Source organism: Chelmon rostratus, chromosome 10 (assembly GCF_017976325.1).
Source record: "Chelmon rostratus isolate fCheRos1 chromosome 10, fCheRos1.pri, whole genome shotgun sequence".
Classification (NCBI taxonomy): Eukaryota; Metazoa; Chordata; class Actinopteri; order Chaetodontiformes; family Chaetodontidae; genus Chelmon; species Chelmon rostratus.
Window position 1 is genome coordinate 18,005,970 of NC_055667.1, and position 14,872 is coordinate 18,020,841.

Sequence of the window (14,872 nt, forward strand, 5' to 3'; positions counted from 1 at the left end):
ACTACTATCAACTTACTATCATCAACAGCCAATGAACTTTTTCACTGGATGCTCATATTTTGTTATCAGGCGATGGTTATTATTAGGTTTTGCCTCATCACTGCGCTCAGCAGTGTGACCGCTCTGTAATTGGCCACAGATGTTTAAGCCATCATAGCTGTGTTCTCTCATTTTTCTTGATAAGGGTTTAAAAGCTGCTCCTAACTCGACTGTCTGTTCATACCTCATAGAGTTCTTACCTCATAGAAAGGAATTGACCATTTACATAATGTTTTCTGCTATTCCTGTCTGTATTAAAATCACTTTTCATCTGCCTGTGCTTCTTTCCAGCTGTACATTCAGACAACCACCCTGACCATCTCCATGAACCTCAGTGCCTCAGTAGCACTGGGCATGCTCTACATGCCCAAGGTGTACATCATTATCTTCCACCCTGAGATGAACGTACAGAAGAGGAAGCGTAGCTTCAAGGCTGTGGTCACAGCTGCCACAATGTCATCGCGTCTGTCCCAGAAGCCCAACGAGAGGCCCAACGGAGAGGCTAAGACTGAGCTGTGTGAGAACCCCGCTGCTGACCCCATGAGTAAGTAACCTGGCGAGAGAATCGCAAAGCCTCAGAGCCATGCATGTACGCATCATGAACCAAGCAGACCACGTTTCATGTGTAATTAGAATATGTAATCTCGACTTTGAAGATCAGAACACAATAGTTAGAAATTTGTGAATTAACATGAATGTTATCGGTGTCTGGGCACACATACTCTACATTTATCACTGTACATTGTGCAATGATCCAGTCCACCTGATTATGTCACAATGGCCATGATAAAATCTACTAAAGGGCCACACATATGAATTTCATATCTAGTATTGATGAGTTACCGCACACAGAGTGCCCATTTTCTCTAAAATGAATGAATAAAGCAGACCACAAAGAGCCAGGATTTGAGATCTACATATATCTCTCTGTTACACAGGTTTCAATTGGTTTTAAATCTTATTTCCACCCCAAATGGCGAATAAGATGTTTTTCTATTCTTCCTCATATTGTCTCCTATTTCCTTTCTTGCATTAGAAAGTCCCATTCCGGCAGTTTAATTGGATGGCTTCTTGGGTAAAAAAGTCTGTGAAATGTGCTATAGAATGGACCCAGTTATCTCGTTTCTTGATAAACGGTTAGACCTTTAACCCAAGTGCACGGCAGTGAGCGTGAAAGAAGATGTGGGACTTGCTCTGTGAAGAGATTTGAAGGGCTTTGTTGCTGGGAATGGTAGGAGATAATCTGTCTCTGTAGCTGAGTGTTACTCATACCACCCTTCATCTGAAACAGTACGCATGATCCTGTTAGCAAAGATAACACTGGGTATTAGTATGTGAGTGGGGAAGCCTACATAGTTTCGTAGTTAGGTGATATAGTGTTTGTTTTGTGTGAGAAACACCAACACTAGAAATGTTTTAGAGGTTTTAGAACAGTGTTGCCATGGAAGCTCTTTGCTCCTCTCTAGTTGTCAGGATGGAGACGGAGATGATTGACAGCTCATGCAAATCACACATCACAGGCTCCAAAGGCCTCCTCTCCCGCAATGCTTCTAATCACATAGAGCGATCATGGCACCCACAGGTGCACCAGCCCCTCAACCCCTCTTTGAATTACGCCTATGAGATGACAGATTTTCCTGGGAATTTCTCCAAACACCCAAACAGTTGTCACACTCATCTGTCATGAGCCGAACGAGCTCGCGCATGTGTGCACGCGTATAACTGTGCGTGCGGTTTTCAATGTGTGTATCCGTGCGCGGCTGAATGTGTGAGTTACGCACATGTAAATGAGAGAGCTGATGCAAGTGTATCAGGGGATGGGGAGCAAATACTTGCCAGTCACACATGTGGCTCAATGAGCAATGCATTGAGGGTGAAACCTTAACATCTGTCACAGCAGCACATCAAAAAGTCCCCGAGCAAGGCACGCGGTCTCTGAGAGGCCGTCCCAAAAGCGCTCGGTGTCATCTGCTCTGCGTGTCTCTCACCTTCTGTCTCTCCTACACGAATGTCTTCTCGCCTCGTCTCCCCTCCCTGCACACCCTCTCCTCCTCTTGCCCTTCTATTTTAGCGGCAGGAGAAGTGACATTTATTAATGGCAAATTTATCTGCATGACCGCCCCGAAACCTGAACTGTGCCTCGACCATCCCTGGAGACTGTCCGTCAATTCCTGTAACCATCAGAGCGCCAAATACCTCCCTTTCAGGGCCCATCGGTCCCGTCTGAGATGGCTCAGAGTGATTTATAGGATTAAGTGCATTAGCAGTTGAACAGATTTATACTGATATTGATATGCTGTAATATCTTCATGATTGCACCTCTAAGAGACAGGAGGATTTAACCTGCAAATCAGAGATATGCTTCCTGTACATTTTTTTTTTTACCAGTACAGATCAATGCTTTTCAGGTCAATTTCATTTCATGAACAAGTGGGAAGAAAACAAATTATCAAATTCAAAGATCGAAGTTTCAACACTCAGGTAAACCTGCTGTCAGGTCCAGCTTCTTCCAACCATCTCCAAAATTTGGCATTTCCTATCATCCTCTGATATAGAAATAGTCATTCATGCACTAGCATCATCCAGGCTGGACTACTGTAACTCCCTCTACCCAGACTTACAACTAATTCAAAGCGCTGCAGCCCGGTTATTAACAAGGTCCAAGAAACAAGACCACGTCACCCCTATCCTGGCATCCTTACACTTGCTTCCTGTTCACTTCAGGATAAACTTTAAAATCCTCCATGGTCTTGCCCCTACATATGTCAGAACTTCTGACCCCTTACAGCACCAGCAGACCCCTCAGATCCTCCCACTGTGGCATGTTGGCTGTTCCTCCATCGTGGAAAAAAAGAAAAGAAAAACAAAACAGGGCTTTTTCTGTTCTTCTGCAGTGGCTGAGGAAGGAAAGGAAAGCCTGCTGGAGGCCATTAGACAGGCTGTCTCTTGATGCTTTTAAGATGCACATTAAGACCCACTTTTATTCTCTGGCTTTTAATTGTGTTTAACCTGTTTTTATTTTTATCTGATTCCTTGGATTTTGAAGTGCGCTTTAATTTCCCAGCAAACATTGAGATGACTGTTGTTTGAACGTCTAATCAAGATGTCCTGTTATGGTTCCAAAATAGTTCCAAAATTCAAGTTGTGCCGTCGTCCGGGACGTTAACTGACACTCAGCTGGACATCCGTCCTGAGTGTTCTAACAATTTCACAGTACGACGTTACCACGAATTCTACTGAAGTTTATGTACACGGTGTACATTCAGCAGTTTCAAACATCCTAAAAACTGCAAAAAAAATATGTCAGATATGTCTAAAAATCATAAGTCAACACTGACTCACATGAGACATGAACCTCACTCTACTGGGTGAAATTCCTGTCTTTCACACATTCATTCACCACCACCTCCTTTCTACGTGCGACTTTGCCACTCTTTACACTACGTCACCTGACTTTGTGGCGGAAAGCCCTGAGGGCCACCTTCTCCCATGTGCAGTCAAAGAGCACTTGGATAAAGACTCTGGCTCTGAACGGTGAGACCGGAATCTAATTTACATGTAGATACACATAAATGCTGTGTTTTTCATGTTTTTGCTTTGGCGTGGCCGTCACAGTGTGGGCGTCTGATCACATCCGCTTCACAACCAGATAAAATGTCAATAAAATGTCATTTTATTTAAAAAAACAAAACATGCATTTGCTTTTTTTCATTGCAATAATATGATCAACATCTCCTGGTTTATAAGAGAGGGTCTGAGTGGACTATTATTGGACGTGGAAACAACATCACCATCTGGCCGTCCGCCTCAAAAACACATTGCAATTATTGGCGTCCAACTGGAACTAAGGACACAACGTCACCATCCCACCAATGTTTGCTGGGGTTTCTATTTTAAATCTTGTTTCATTTGCACAACATCTATTATGCATGTCTCTATGCTTGTATATATGTGTATACATATATGTCCGTCTGCGTGAGGCACAAAACCTGTTTGCTTGTTAAAGTGCTAACATTAATGAAATAATCTTGAAACTTATTACCTAAGGAAACACAGAGGAGAAAAGATTAGAATAGTTATGGGAGGAGATGAATAATCAGCTATTGATATTACAAATTAAAATGATAGCATAGGTAGATGTCTCAATCCCAGACAAGTACACACACACACACACACAGAGCGTATTCTTCAGATCTTCCTGAAGACTATTTATGGTTAACAGGAAGAATCTGTTGTACACTTACTAATGTTTTATTCATCATACTTGCCAGCCAAGACTGCAAAATGCAGCTGTAAAGAAACGGTGCGGCTTTAATTGCATAGCTCATGGGAGTTGGTCACCATAGCAACATTAAAGCAGTAGAATGACAATTTATAGCAATGTTTGTGATTAAGAAAATGTACATCGACCTTCTCCAACGTACAGAAAGGACAACGCACCTGCAGATACACACATCCTTGTACTTGATGTTGGTCCACTGAGTACATTCATGTTTCCTCATTCCAGTCTCAACCAGCACAGCATCAACTAAAAATCAGCCTAGGGCTAACCTGAACTCTAGACTTACTTCCTACCCTAAAATCAATCCAAACCAAAGATTAACCTCTACATTAGACTTGTTACCCCAAAACAGCCTGTTTACAGAAGTCATGACGAGCCATGATGACCTCAGTTTAAAAAAAAAAAAAAAAAAAAGCCTTCCCTCTGTCGGTTTCAAATTGGTTCTCTTAACGATGGATATTACAGGAGGACACGCAAACACACACACACACACACACACAGCACCTAGGCACTCAGCCACATTCTGATATGTTTCCATGGCAATCCAGACTGGGATCACATTGCATGCCCTAGCATTTGTTCGGTGCTCACTTGTGTGGTGTTTGTGTTTTTCTGTCACTAGCTAACATCTGAAAATAGAAACTAAGGCTTTACACGGGGGCATTGTGAGTTGAAATGATACACTAGGCCAGAAAATATTGCTGCTGATTGCACACAGCTGGTGATGAGAACGCACGGCACAGTCGGATGACTTAACAAAAGCGGTTTATTTGCCTCCTCAAGATGCATGTCTCCTTCTGTTTGGTTGTAGCAATGCTCAAGGTAAATCTTAATCTGTTTTTTTGTTTGTTTTGTTTTTTTTAACTCTTTTCTCAGGTCAAGCAACCAAGAAAACATATGTGAGTTACAACAACCTCAGGATCTGATCTGCTTGAAAATGAATGGTGTTTGTCCTTTATCTGTGATTGAAAGGGAGGGGAGCTCTAGAGGAGCAGAGAAAGACAGACAGAGACAGGAGAGCGAGCGCAGGCATCCCAGCACCACCTGCAGTACCTATGCACTCCAGGACTGTGGATAGCATCCAACCTTCATCCAGACATGATACATGAGTCCTTGACAGAGGCTAGCACAGCTGTAGGCCAGTGTGGCTGGGTCGGCCTCACGAACCAAACTTTAGGTTTTAAGCTTGTGTTGTGGCCCCCATCTCTCCAACAGAGAACAACTTGCCTGCTAAAAGGGGTCACTGTGAACGAGGACGACCGCACGAAATAAAAAAAAGAAAAAGAACAGTGAATCTGCTTTCAAGATATTTTCTTTTGAAATGTCATTAAAGCCATATTCTCTTGGGGTTCCCATTATCTGATTTCTGTTTTGTATTGTTTATAAGTGATTTTCTTCTGTGCCTCTTTTTCTTGCAGTTGATTTAATTACCTTGAACAGCGAGCTCTGCCACATACAGTATTTTGTTTTACCAACTCAAATCAGTCCCAAATGATTATTATGTTGGAGTGATGGGCATTGTAAGTATATTTTTTTTGTAAATATTTGAGAGTATTTTCATGTTTGGAGTACAAAAATAGATATCCAGTCTTTGTTCAATTGGATTTGGATGGTAATGAAAAGCACCACAAAGTGTTCACTTTGCATGTGCCAATGTATGTCTGTTCTATTTGATGTAAACAAAAAAAAAAGAGAGAAATAAATTCTGAAAATGATCATGAGCTTCAGCATCCTTCTGCAGTTTGTTTTCTTTACCAGAACTGAACTTCATTAAACGACGGAATATGGCTTTAATCTGTTGTTGAATTGACCCCCCCGCTGTATCTGCAAGCATGTTTGTTTTATATAGTTTCGTATTGGGTATATTATGCCTAATTATGGTGTGGGAAGCATTAATATCAGAGCAGTCATGCAAGTATGTTGTGATGTCTGTCAACTTATGAACATGTAATAAAAATCATTTTGTTATCTTTTATACAATTAAACCAGGCAGCATATCTTAGTTATTTCTGTGCGTGCGTGTGCGTGTGTTTGTTTCGTGGCAGCATGCGTGTTTAGACTGATGTATGAATAAGTACTATTAACCACAGCGTTGTTTTTTGCTTTCTGTAAACTGACGGAAATGCCATGTGCTCGTTTACTGTCTCACCCCCACGACAGGGCACATTAGCGAGCTCGCTGAGCAGCGCTGTCATGCAGAGGAGATGAGACCCTGCGAGAGGAGACGATGTCCACTAGCTGACTCCTTTATTCAGCCTTTGCTCTCTCTGTCTCATCCCTTGTTTCTCTCTCGCTGTTGCTCCTTCCAAGTCTCACCACCCCATCCCCTACATGAATAATATAACATGTCAGATCAATTTGTCCTGCTGATGACCGGGCCTTTACGAGCTAACCGCTCTTTATTCCTGCGCCTGCCTGCAAGCATAATGTTACTATTTTCAATATTGATTATTATATAAAAACATGAATAGGCCACGCATGAGAGACTTCTGTTTCTTCAAGCGGTTAACATCTCCCTCTAGGCTGTTACATGGGCAAATGATATACTGTATGACCACGAGATGCTGATTCCATTTTATTATATATTTTTTTTGTCTGTGTGAGGCAGAATGAGAAGGGGAACGAGAGGGAATGAGATCCTTACCCACGCAGGTTTTCTGTTGTTTCTCTTTCCATTTGTCTGGCATCTCTCTCAGCTCCTGTGGGACCAGATGGTCTTTACTTCTCATACACACAGTCTGTCATTTTCTGTTGCACACAGCCAAGAAAAATCCCACTTATGCCCAATTAAGACTAGCCTCTCCCCCACCAAATTAATTGCGTGTGTCAGTGTCTGTGTGCAAGTAATCAGTAGGGGCTGAACAGAGTTTAGATCTGCAGCTCAGCAAAAAGAAAAGAAAGACTAAAGCAGCAAATGGCATTTTTGGATCTTGACTTTGAGAGACATGATCTTTGATATGCACAAGATATCGAAAAATCGAAACATGGTATGTTCAGAAATGTTTTTTACCTGCCTCAAATAGCGCGAGGTATGGTTTACTCCGGCTCCAAACTCTCAAGGCTCCTACGTAAGGGCCCACCTGCTCAGCATGCACCTGTTCTGTAGGCAGCAGTTTCCTGGGAGAATCAAATGGAGAAAACATCAAAGGGAGGAAACTAATCATGGTAGACTGAGAGCAAGGCTTACTTCACCAGGAGGAGTGTTAAATGTTTCAAACTCTAACGGCTGTCAGTCGCAGGTTTTTACGCATGGAACATTTGAAGTTGAACAATAGATTTTACAGACTCTTAAAAATAGACCGTGCAGGCTCGCCAAGAGTTTTCTACTTACAAATTTGTCAAAACCGTCCTGAAAACTGTAAAGAATCACAAGTCGGCGTGACCCAGTTCGACTGACAAGGTTGCCACATGAAACATACAGCGCATTTCAGCGTGCGCCTCATGCCACATGTAGAAGTCCCAGCACCGAAAACTGAGGCTTTCTTCTATCTGAGTTTTCATGTCACTTTGGTCCAGCTCTGCCTTTGAAGAAAGCCTTCCTTATCTTGTCAGAACTCCTGATGCGCTCTTTCACAGACAATTTACTGATGCTGAGTCTAGATTAGCTCTGTTTCATGGCTCCTGGGCCCTGGGCTCTCCTATCTCTCCATAAATGTCCAATTATCCAACTCCAGCCAGAGTGAAACCTTATCTGCTTCCCGTCAGTAACCAACTGAGACCCGATATAACGTGGGGTGGATAAAGACACTCTTCACTGTTCTTATCCTTTCCCCCGCTGCATCTTGTACTCGAAACCTCCTTATGATGCTTTTTGTTTACCAGCATCTTCCCTCCTCCTTTGTGTTTGCTCTCGAGAAATCAGGCCAGCTACTCTTACCAACCCAAAGTGACACTAATATTTTATAATTAGTGGTACAGTAAGATAGCCAATGGTTAGACATGAATCATAACATCCACATCTGCTCATAGGCACTAATTATCATCTAAAGGAAGATCACGAGTAAACTCTATGAACAGGCTCCGCAGCAGAAATGTTGTTTATTTTTACTATGAGCGATCCAAGAAAAAGATACAGTTCCTCTTTTTCTGAGTGAATAAATTAGTTTGGGGTCACTGGGTGCCATTTCATATCTGTGGTTCCAGAGACATACTCCTTGCCTTGCTTAGGCTGCGCTGCACTGTATGTGTATGTGTATGTGTATGTGTGTGTGTGTGCGTGCGTGCATTTTGCCACAGCGTTATTGCATTTTTAATCAGCGGAAGAGACCAGGCATCATTCTCATCACATTAGTGTCTCCTGGTATTTATTCCCCCCCTCTCTCTCTCTCTCTCACCACTTTTACTCCTGGGGGGAGTAGGGTGGGTGGAGAGAATACATTTGAAATTTGCTCATTTGACAGTCGTTAGAGATATGGATTCTGACAGTACACAATTAGCTCAGTCACCTCCTTTATCTTCACTCATCTTTGGCTGGGGGATTTAGTCTGTGTTGCCACCACTGTAATGACTGTTATGCCTCTCTCGCTGTCTTCCCCTCCCATCTCCCTGATATGCAAACTTCTAATTCCATCTTTCCCTCAGTTAATGATTATTTGAAAATTACATATCTGACTTCATGGATTTTAATTGACTGCTGTGTTATTAAGACGGCTGAGTGAGACGAATGCTCTTCAGAATTCGCAGCTGAGTAGGTGCACTAATCTGCTGCTTTCCCCCAATTTCCCCTGTCAGAAAAATGCATTCATGGAGAAAAGAAGTACCGAGTGCTGGCATACATCTCGTAAATATGTTGCATATTTGTTATGCTTTGGCTGCATGAAAAATGCAACTCACTTTTAGAAGCTTGTATAAAATAAAGTAGCACATTTTTAACATTGAATCACAGCTCAGGTTCACGGCACAAATAACAGTCAATAGCATTTAAACCAAGGCAAATTGTCTGAGGCTTGAACAGGAGTTGACAGAGATAAGTGCTGGCTGGCTGGGAAATTTAACTAGAGAGCTAAGCCCTTGATTTCAAGGAGCATGGCATAAACAATGCGTTTCCACATCCCACACAGATCACAGTTATTTCAAAGAAAAGTAAATGCCTAAAGAGAAACAAAATAACGAAATGGAAATGGATAGTTGAGGGTGAGTGATAGAAATCCACATCAAACAAAGATGAAATGAAATTGGAAACCCAAAAGGTACAGAGAATGCATCACACGCCACACTCGTTTGCTTGTTTGGGAGTAGATTAGTAGAAACAGCTGTCTGCTGTTGTGTTTTTATTTAGTCTTTCTTCTTAAAACACATCCTAATTCAGGCACACAAATCCTTCACATGAATCCAACTTTAAAGGCTTAGCAGCAAAGAGTTTTGCTTTGGGCATCGTGCAGGAAGTGTGCAGTCAAATGATTATAAATCAATTCAAAGTGTGAATTATAGTCTCGCCACGCAAACTACATCGCTGAGGATTGTGTGTCTCATTTTTCAGTTGGCGGTGGAGTGTGGAGCACTCTCCATTTGATTAAACCCTACCCAAAGGCTGCATCAATTATGTATCTTCACAATGGAGTTAATGGACTGCAATAACAGTTGAAGATGACTTGACTAAATTTCCGCATGACATGGCAAGAAAAATCTCACTTCAGTAATGTAAGCCTCCTGAACAGCTTGTCTGAAATGATAAAAGATCAGGTCTGCTTCTGGCTTATTGAATAAAAATCACATTTTCCTCTGTTAATTTCTCTGTTAATCGGTAAAACATTATGCCCTCTGACAGGTCTGTCTCCTCCACCAGGAGTGTAACACGTAACGGGCGTCCTCACGTGTGCACACACGCTGCCTCTGCCTCGCAAGAGGCGTTGCACATCCCTCCACGTACCTGTGTGGGGTTTGTGTGCGCACTGAACGCGTACGTGTGTGCATGTCTCAGCTCAGCTTGCAAGCCTTCTACCTTATGATCCAGCTTCTATAACTCTGGTCTCTGGGGTTCTGATCCCATGAGTGGAGCCACACAGAGAACAGAAGGGGCCCGCAAAGCCCCGACTACACAGCCGCTGACCCATCTGGTCATTGGGGCAGCAGGGAGCACGCAGGATGCAGAGACCAGGGCTCAGCACAAATATCCTGTGCTAACATGAGACTAGGCAGATCGCACAATGCCTGCAAAAGGTAGAAATGATGCACAGCCGCCACATACTGAGCACACAACATCTCAAAAAACAAAGAAAACATGAGGGTTTCATGTTTTGTTTTAACATGTTGTGTGTTCAATGGACGACATAATGACAGAGGGCAAACAGTTTCCAGCTAAACGCATGCCGCTGAGAGGAATCTGCTGTATGGTGCATGAAGTGACAGGGATCCTGCTGTTGCGTTGTATAAGTTGGAGCAAAAACAACATGTTTACATGCTGTGATCTTTGCAAGTCAGGCGGAGGTTGCTTCAGCACAACATTACAGAGCGGGAGGGGGGCAGTTTGACCTGACCTCGGCGCTGCCGTTTTCCCTCTGCACTCAAATGCACAGTCATGTAAATGTTTCTAATAACCTCTCATATGTCAAGTGTCTGCCCGCTGCCCTGGACCCCTGCAGCAAGCCTCAGCTTAAAATGCTGCTCACACCATTAACTCCTGTGCAAGCAGCCAGGACAAGGCATCTGTCATGTTTCCTCCAGTAGCTGGCTTTGAAACCCCTCCCAGCTCCGATGCTTTGTCACGCCTCTGAAAACCTGCAGCATCCACGCAAACTTCCATGACCAAAGACGAGGATTTCCATCCCAGCTCTGGGATGAATCCAATTTATGAGATAAGAGGCAAAATGCAATTAGTCAACACTTTCTAAATCTGTGACTGAATTATGGCATCTCGCAGTTGTTATAACTTATCTCACTTTCTAATTTTGAGTGTGACTTAAGAGAGCCGACACATTTTATTACCGGGGGGAATTAACTGAGGATCCCCTCTATGCTCATGCACTTTTTAATAAATACTGAGCATCAGTGATACACTCACTGATTCACATGCAGCGTTAGGGTAGCCCTCCTGGAACGTAATGAATTTAAATACATTCAAATATCTCATTATAGGCTCTTGTTGCCTATACACACAGCATCTGATAAATGATAATTGTATTTTTGTATTTTGTTTACAACAGCTTAAGGCTACTTGTTATTTGTCTACAAAAGACATGATTTCAGGCAAAGGTTTTTAAACCAGTACCTTTGCTTTGGTGTGATGCTACTGCCATCTACTGATGCTGCAGGATCTGTGTCTATCTCTGTGTCTCCTGCCTTAGATTCTGCATTCTTACTACTCTGCCTCAAAATATAAGATCTGCACAATCAGTACCGACAGACGACTTAATGTACTTCTGAACAGGCTTCCTGTTCAGCACTCAGGGCAAGCAAGCTCATTGTGTCAACATTGCAAAGCATTCAAATGAACTTACTTTATTCTTTCACAAGATGGCACTGCAGACATTGCTGGTGGGAGGACGAGCCGCAGCCTGAGATGAGGCGAGGACTTCATCATGATAATTTCAAACACTGCAAGAGAATATAAAAACAAACACGGACACACAGGCACTTGCTTTGTCACCTATGAGGACAATGCATTAAATCACATTAATGTCTGGATGCTAAACCCAAATTCACACATAAACACTACATGCCTAACCCCAACCACAATTTACCCTAATCTTTTGGTAACCTGAATTACTCAGCTTTTTAGGTCTGTGTAAAGAGCTTATTGTACTTAGTGTAATTAGCAAAAATATACACAGGAAACACACAGTACTCAACGGAAAAAAACACCAAACGCCAAGCAGCTGCCACACCTACCTGTGTACACCTAAAAAACCCACAACAGAGAGAAAATCCAATTTTATTCTGGTAGAATAAGAAAGAAATTATGTGTTATTGTTACTCACAATTAAAGCTCACCTCTCCGATGAAAGATTGAGGTGCTGGGTCAGTCCGATACAGCTCTAAATAATCAATTCATGCTTAAAATAGCTTCCTAGCTAACTTCTAAGTAGCTAGCCAAAAAGCTACTAATTAGCAGTTAGCTAGCAGGTCGCAGAAAGTAGTAAACTAGCATTTTAAATTAAACTAAAAAAAAACATCCCTGCCCCTGTTGTAGAGGGTTGATAATGTTTCTATTATTTTTAAAATAAATATTTAATGAATCACTTTTCTCTCTTGTTCCCTTTGGGTGTATGAAAATGGTTAATCTATTGGCTAATGTTGAGACGCTATTTAAGCTAGTCATTGTGCGGACACAAATGTGAATATATGAAATTTGACTATTTATTAAAACACTGGCTTTTTCCCCTGTAGTTTAATAGTAGTTTAGTGTAATGTATTACGACATGCCACATTTAAGGACTGTGTTTCGGTCTTGTAGGCTTAAACTGGAAGTAAAATCTGTGTAGGGGCTGTATGGCTACATTTCAGGATAATGCTAAATGAAAGTAGATTTGGCAAACCTTTGTTTAATTTTCAACTACATCAGGATATCTTTCACATATGCCTGTATATATACAGATAAACTGTAAGAGCAAATTCTGTATGATTTAATATGGTATATATAATTTCTGTTATATACAGTCTATGTTTATATGTTCATAATAAAACATGGAAAAAAAAAATATATATATATATATACGTATATCCCCTTGCTTCCCTGACAATTATCCTTCATCATTATGATGGGTTTTTTTTTTATCACTGTGCTTTCAGCCTAATGGGAAACAGAGTGCCACATTTCATGGGCTTTGGGCATCTAATGAGGCCTATTACTGAGTTGTCCATATCATGTGGTGCTGCCCACCACCATACCCTTCTGCCATCTCGACAGCTAAGTAGGAGATCACCTTACCGCCTCCTCAAGCACTATGGTGCATACAAAGATTGATTAGTTTTTGTTTTTTAATCAAAAGAAAAGTTTGTGTCAATAATACTGTGCAGTGGAAATAATTACCCTCCTGTTTGCAATGAGAGTTTGGTCTGGCATGGCTACAAGCCTAATTAGAATTTGTTACGACCCCAGGAATTATAAACACGCTTACAAAACACCCGTTTTGATTAGAGTTCTGCCAGTGTCTGAAATAACAAAGGTACAGCAGGTGTTCTATAAACACCGAAAGTGGGTATGTAGAAATCTGTGAAGCAATTTCAAACAATTATAAAACAAAGCATTTGTATTCATCTGTATTTTATCTGGTGTACTACCATCGCAGAAATTACAAGTTGTGAAACGGGTGAGACTAGTGGTTTTGTGTGCAGAGCTGCAAAGCACCCACAACTGCAGGTTTTCAAGTGCAGTGCATCAGGCACGTCAACAACTGAAAGGTCAGTCCTTCCTATAGGTTTTCATGAGGTTATGCATTTTTCATCACATACATTAACTTTCATTTCCACTAAATTATTAACAAGTGCTGGGGGGGAGGCTCATGAAGTGAGAGATTGGCAGGGCGTAACATAGACTCAACTCCACATTTTGATACAGCCTCATTACCTACTATTGGCTGCTGTTATTGATTAGCTCAACTCCATTTGTAGATTCAAACTACTCAACTGCTGCTGCAGCAGTCAGATGATCCTTTATAGAAAATATTAATAGAAAGCATATCCATACCTGCAGCTTTAGAAAACCACAGTGGATTGTGTACTTTTGCAGCCAGTTGAAAGTCCTGTGCAACTTGAGCTGTGATACACTGAAAATTACCAATTAAAATGAAAAGTGATTTGATGCATTTTGCCTAACAAGGTCCAGTTTAAATAATACTCTAAAATCCATTTTAAAGCTAACAGTAGGTCACTGCGACAAGAAGATCAGAAGATGAGACTCCTGTCTGTTAGTGGTCAGCAACTCTGTCATGTTCTTCAAAAATAAAATATCATCCTACAGCTGCATATTCAGTTTGTGATCCCTGTGTGTCAGCGGCGATCATTCCTGCAGCTGCTCGCGGCTGCTATATTATACTGTATGTTTGCAAAATTACACAGTTTGCAAACTTTGTAATGACAACTGCCTGGCAGATGTGAATCACAAATTTTTAATGTAGGAATTCAAGCATTATCAGTAATTAAAAAGTAGTGCCTATCTATTTCTTAGGGCTGCAACTGATGATTTTAAGTATCAATTTATCTGCTAATTAGTTTTAATTAATTGTTTGATCAATAAAATGTCAAAAAGCAGTGAAAAATGCTCAGCTCAGTTTCAGAAAGCCCAAAGTGATGTCACCAAATCTTACATCTGAGAACCTAGAACCATCAAATGTTTTACATTTATACATGAAGTGATTTTAACAATCAGTTACAATAAAAAAAATAAGTTCCAGATTACTGTGCTCATTAACTAGTCAGTTGATTAATTGTTGCAGGTCTTTTAAAATCTCTTTTGTTATTACAGTTGAATAAGCCAAAAGCTTTAGGTGCCTGTTTTATGTTGCACTTCATTCATGCCAGGTGCCTTTATTCCATCATTATTGTAATGTACTGTATATATTAATTGTACTCCATACAATGTAACCGTGTCAATAAAAGTCTGAAACCAAGTCT

The 14,872-nt window shown here is 41.3% G+C and overlaps 1 protein-coding gene across 1 annotated transcript in view; it reads left to right on the forward strand.

The window, feature by feature from the left end:
* The window catches only part of LOC121612519 (metabotropic glutamate receptor 7-like), a 63,450-nt gene extending 57,610 nt beyond the window's left edge, over positions 1-5,840 (forward strand). Inside the window, exons 10-11 of the mRNA XM_041945447.1 lie at positions 331-583; positions 5,198-5,840. Of these exons, the coding sequence (XP_041801381.1) occupies positions 331-583; positions 5,198-5,247 (303 nt within the window). The 3' untranslated portion in view covers positions 5,248-5,840. The remainder of the gene's footprint in view (positions 1-330; positions 584-5,197) is intronic.
* The last annotated feature ends 9,032 nt before the right edge of the window (positions 5,841-14,872 follow it).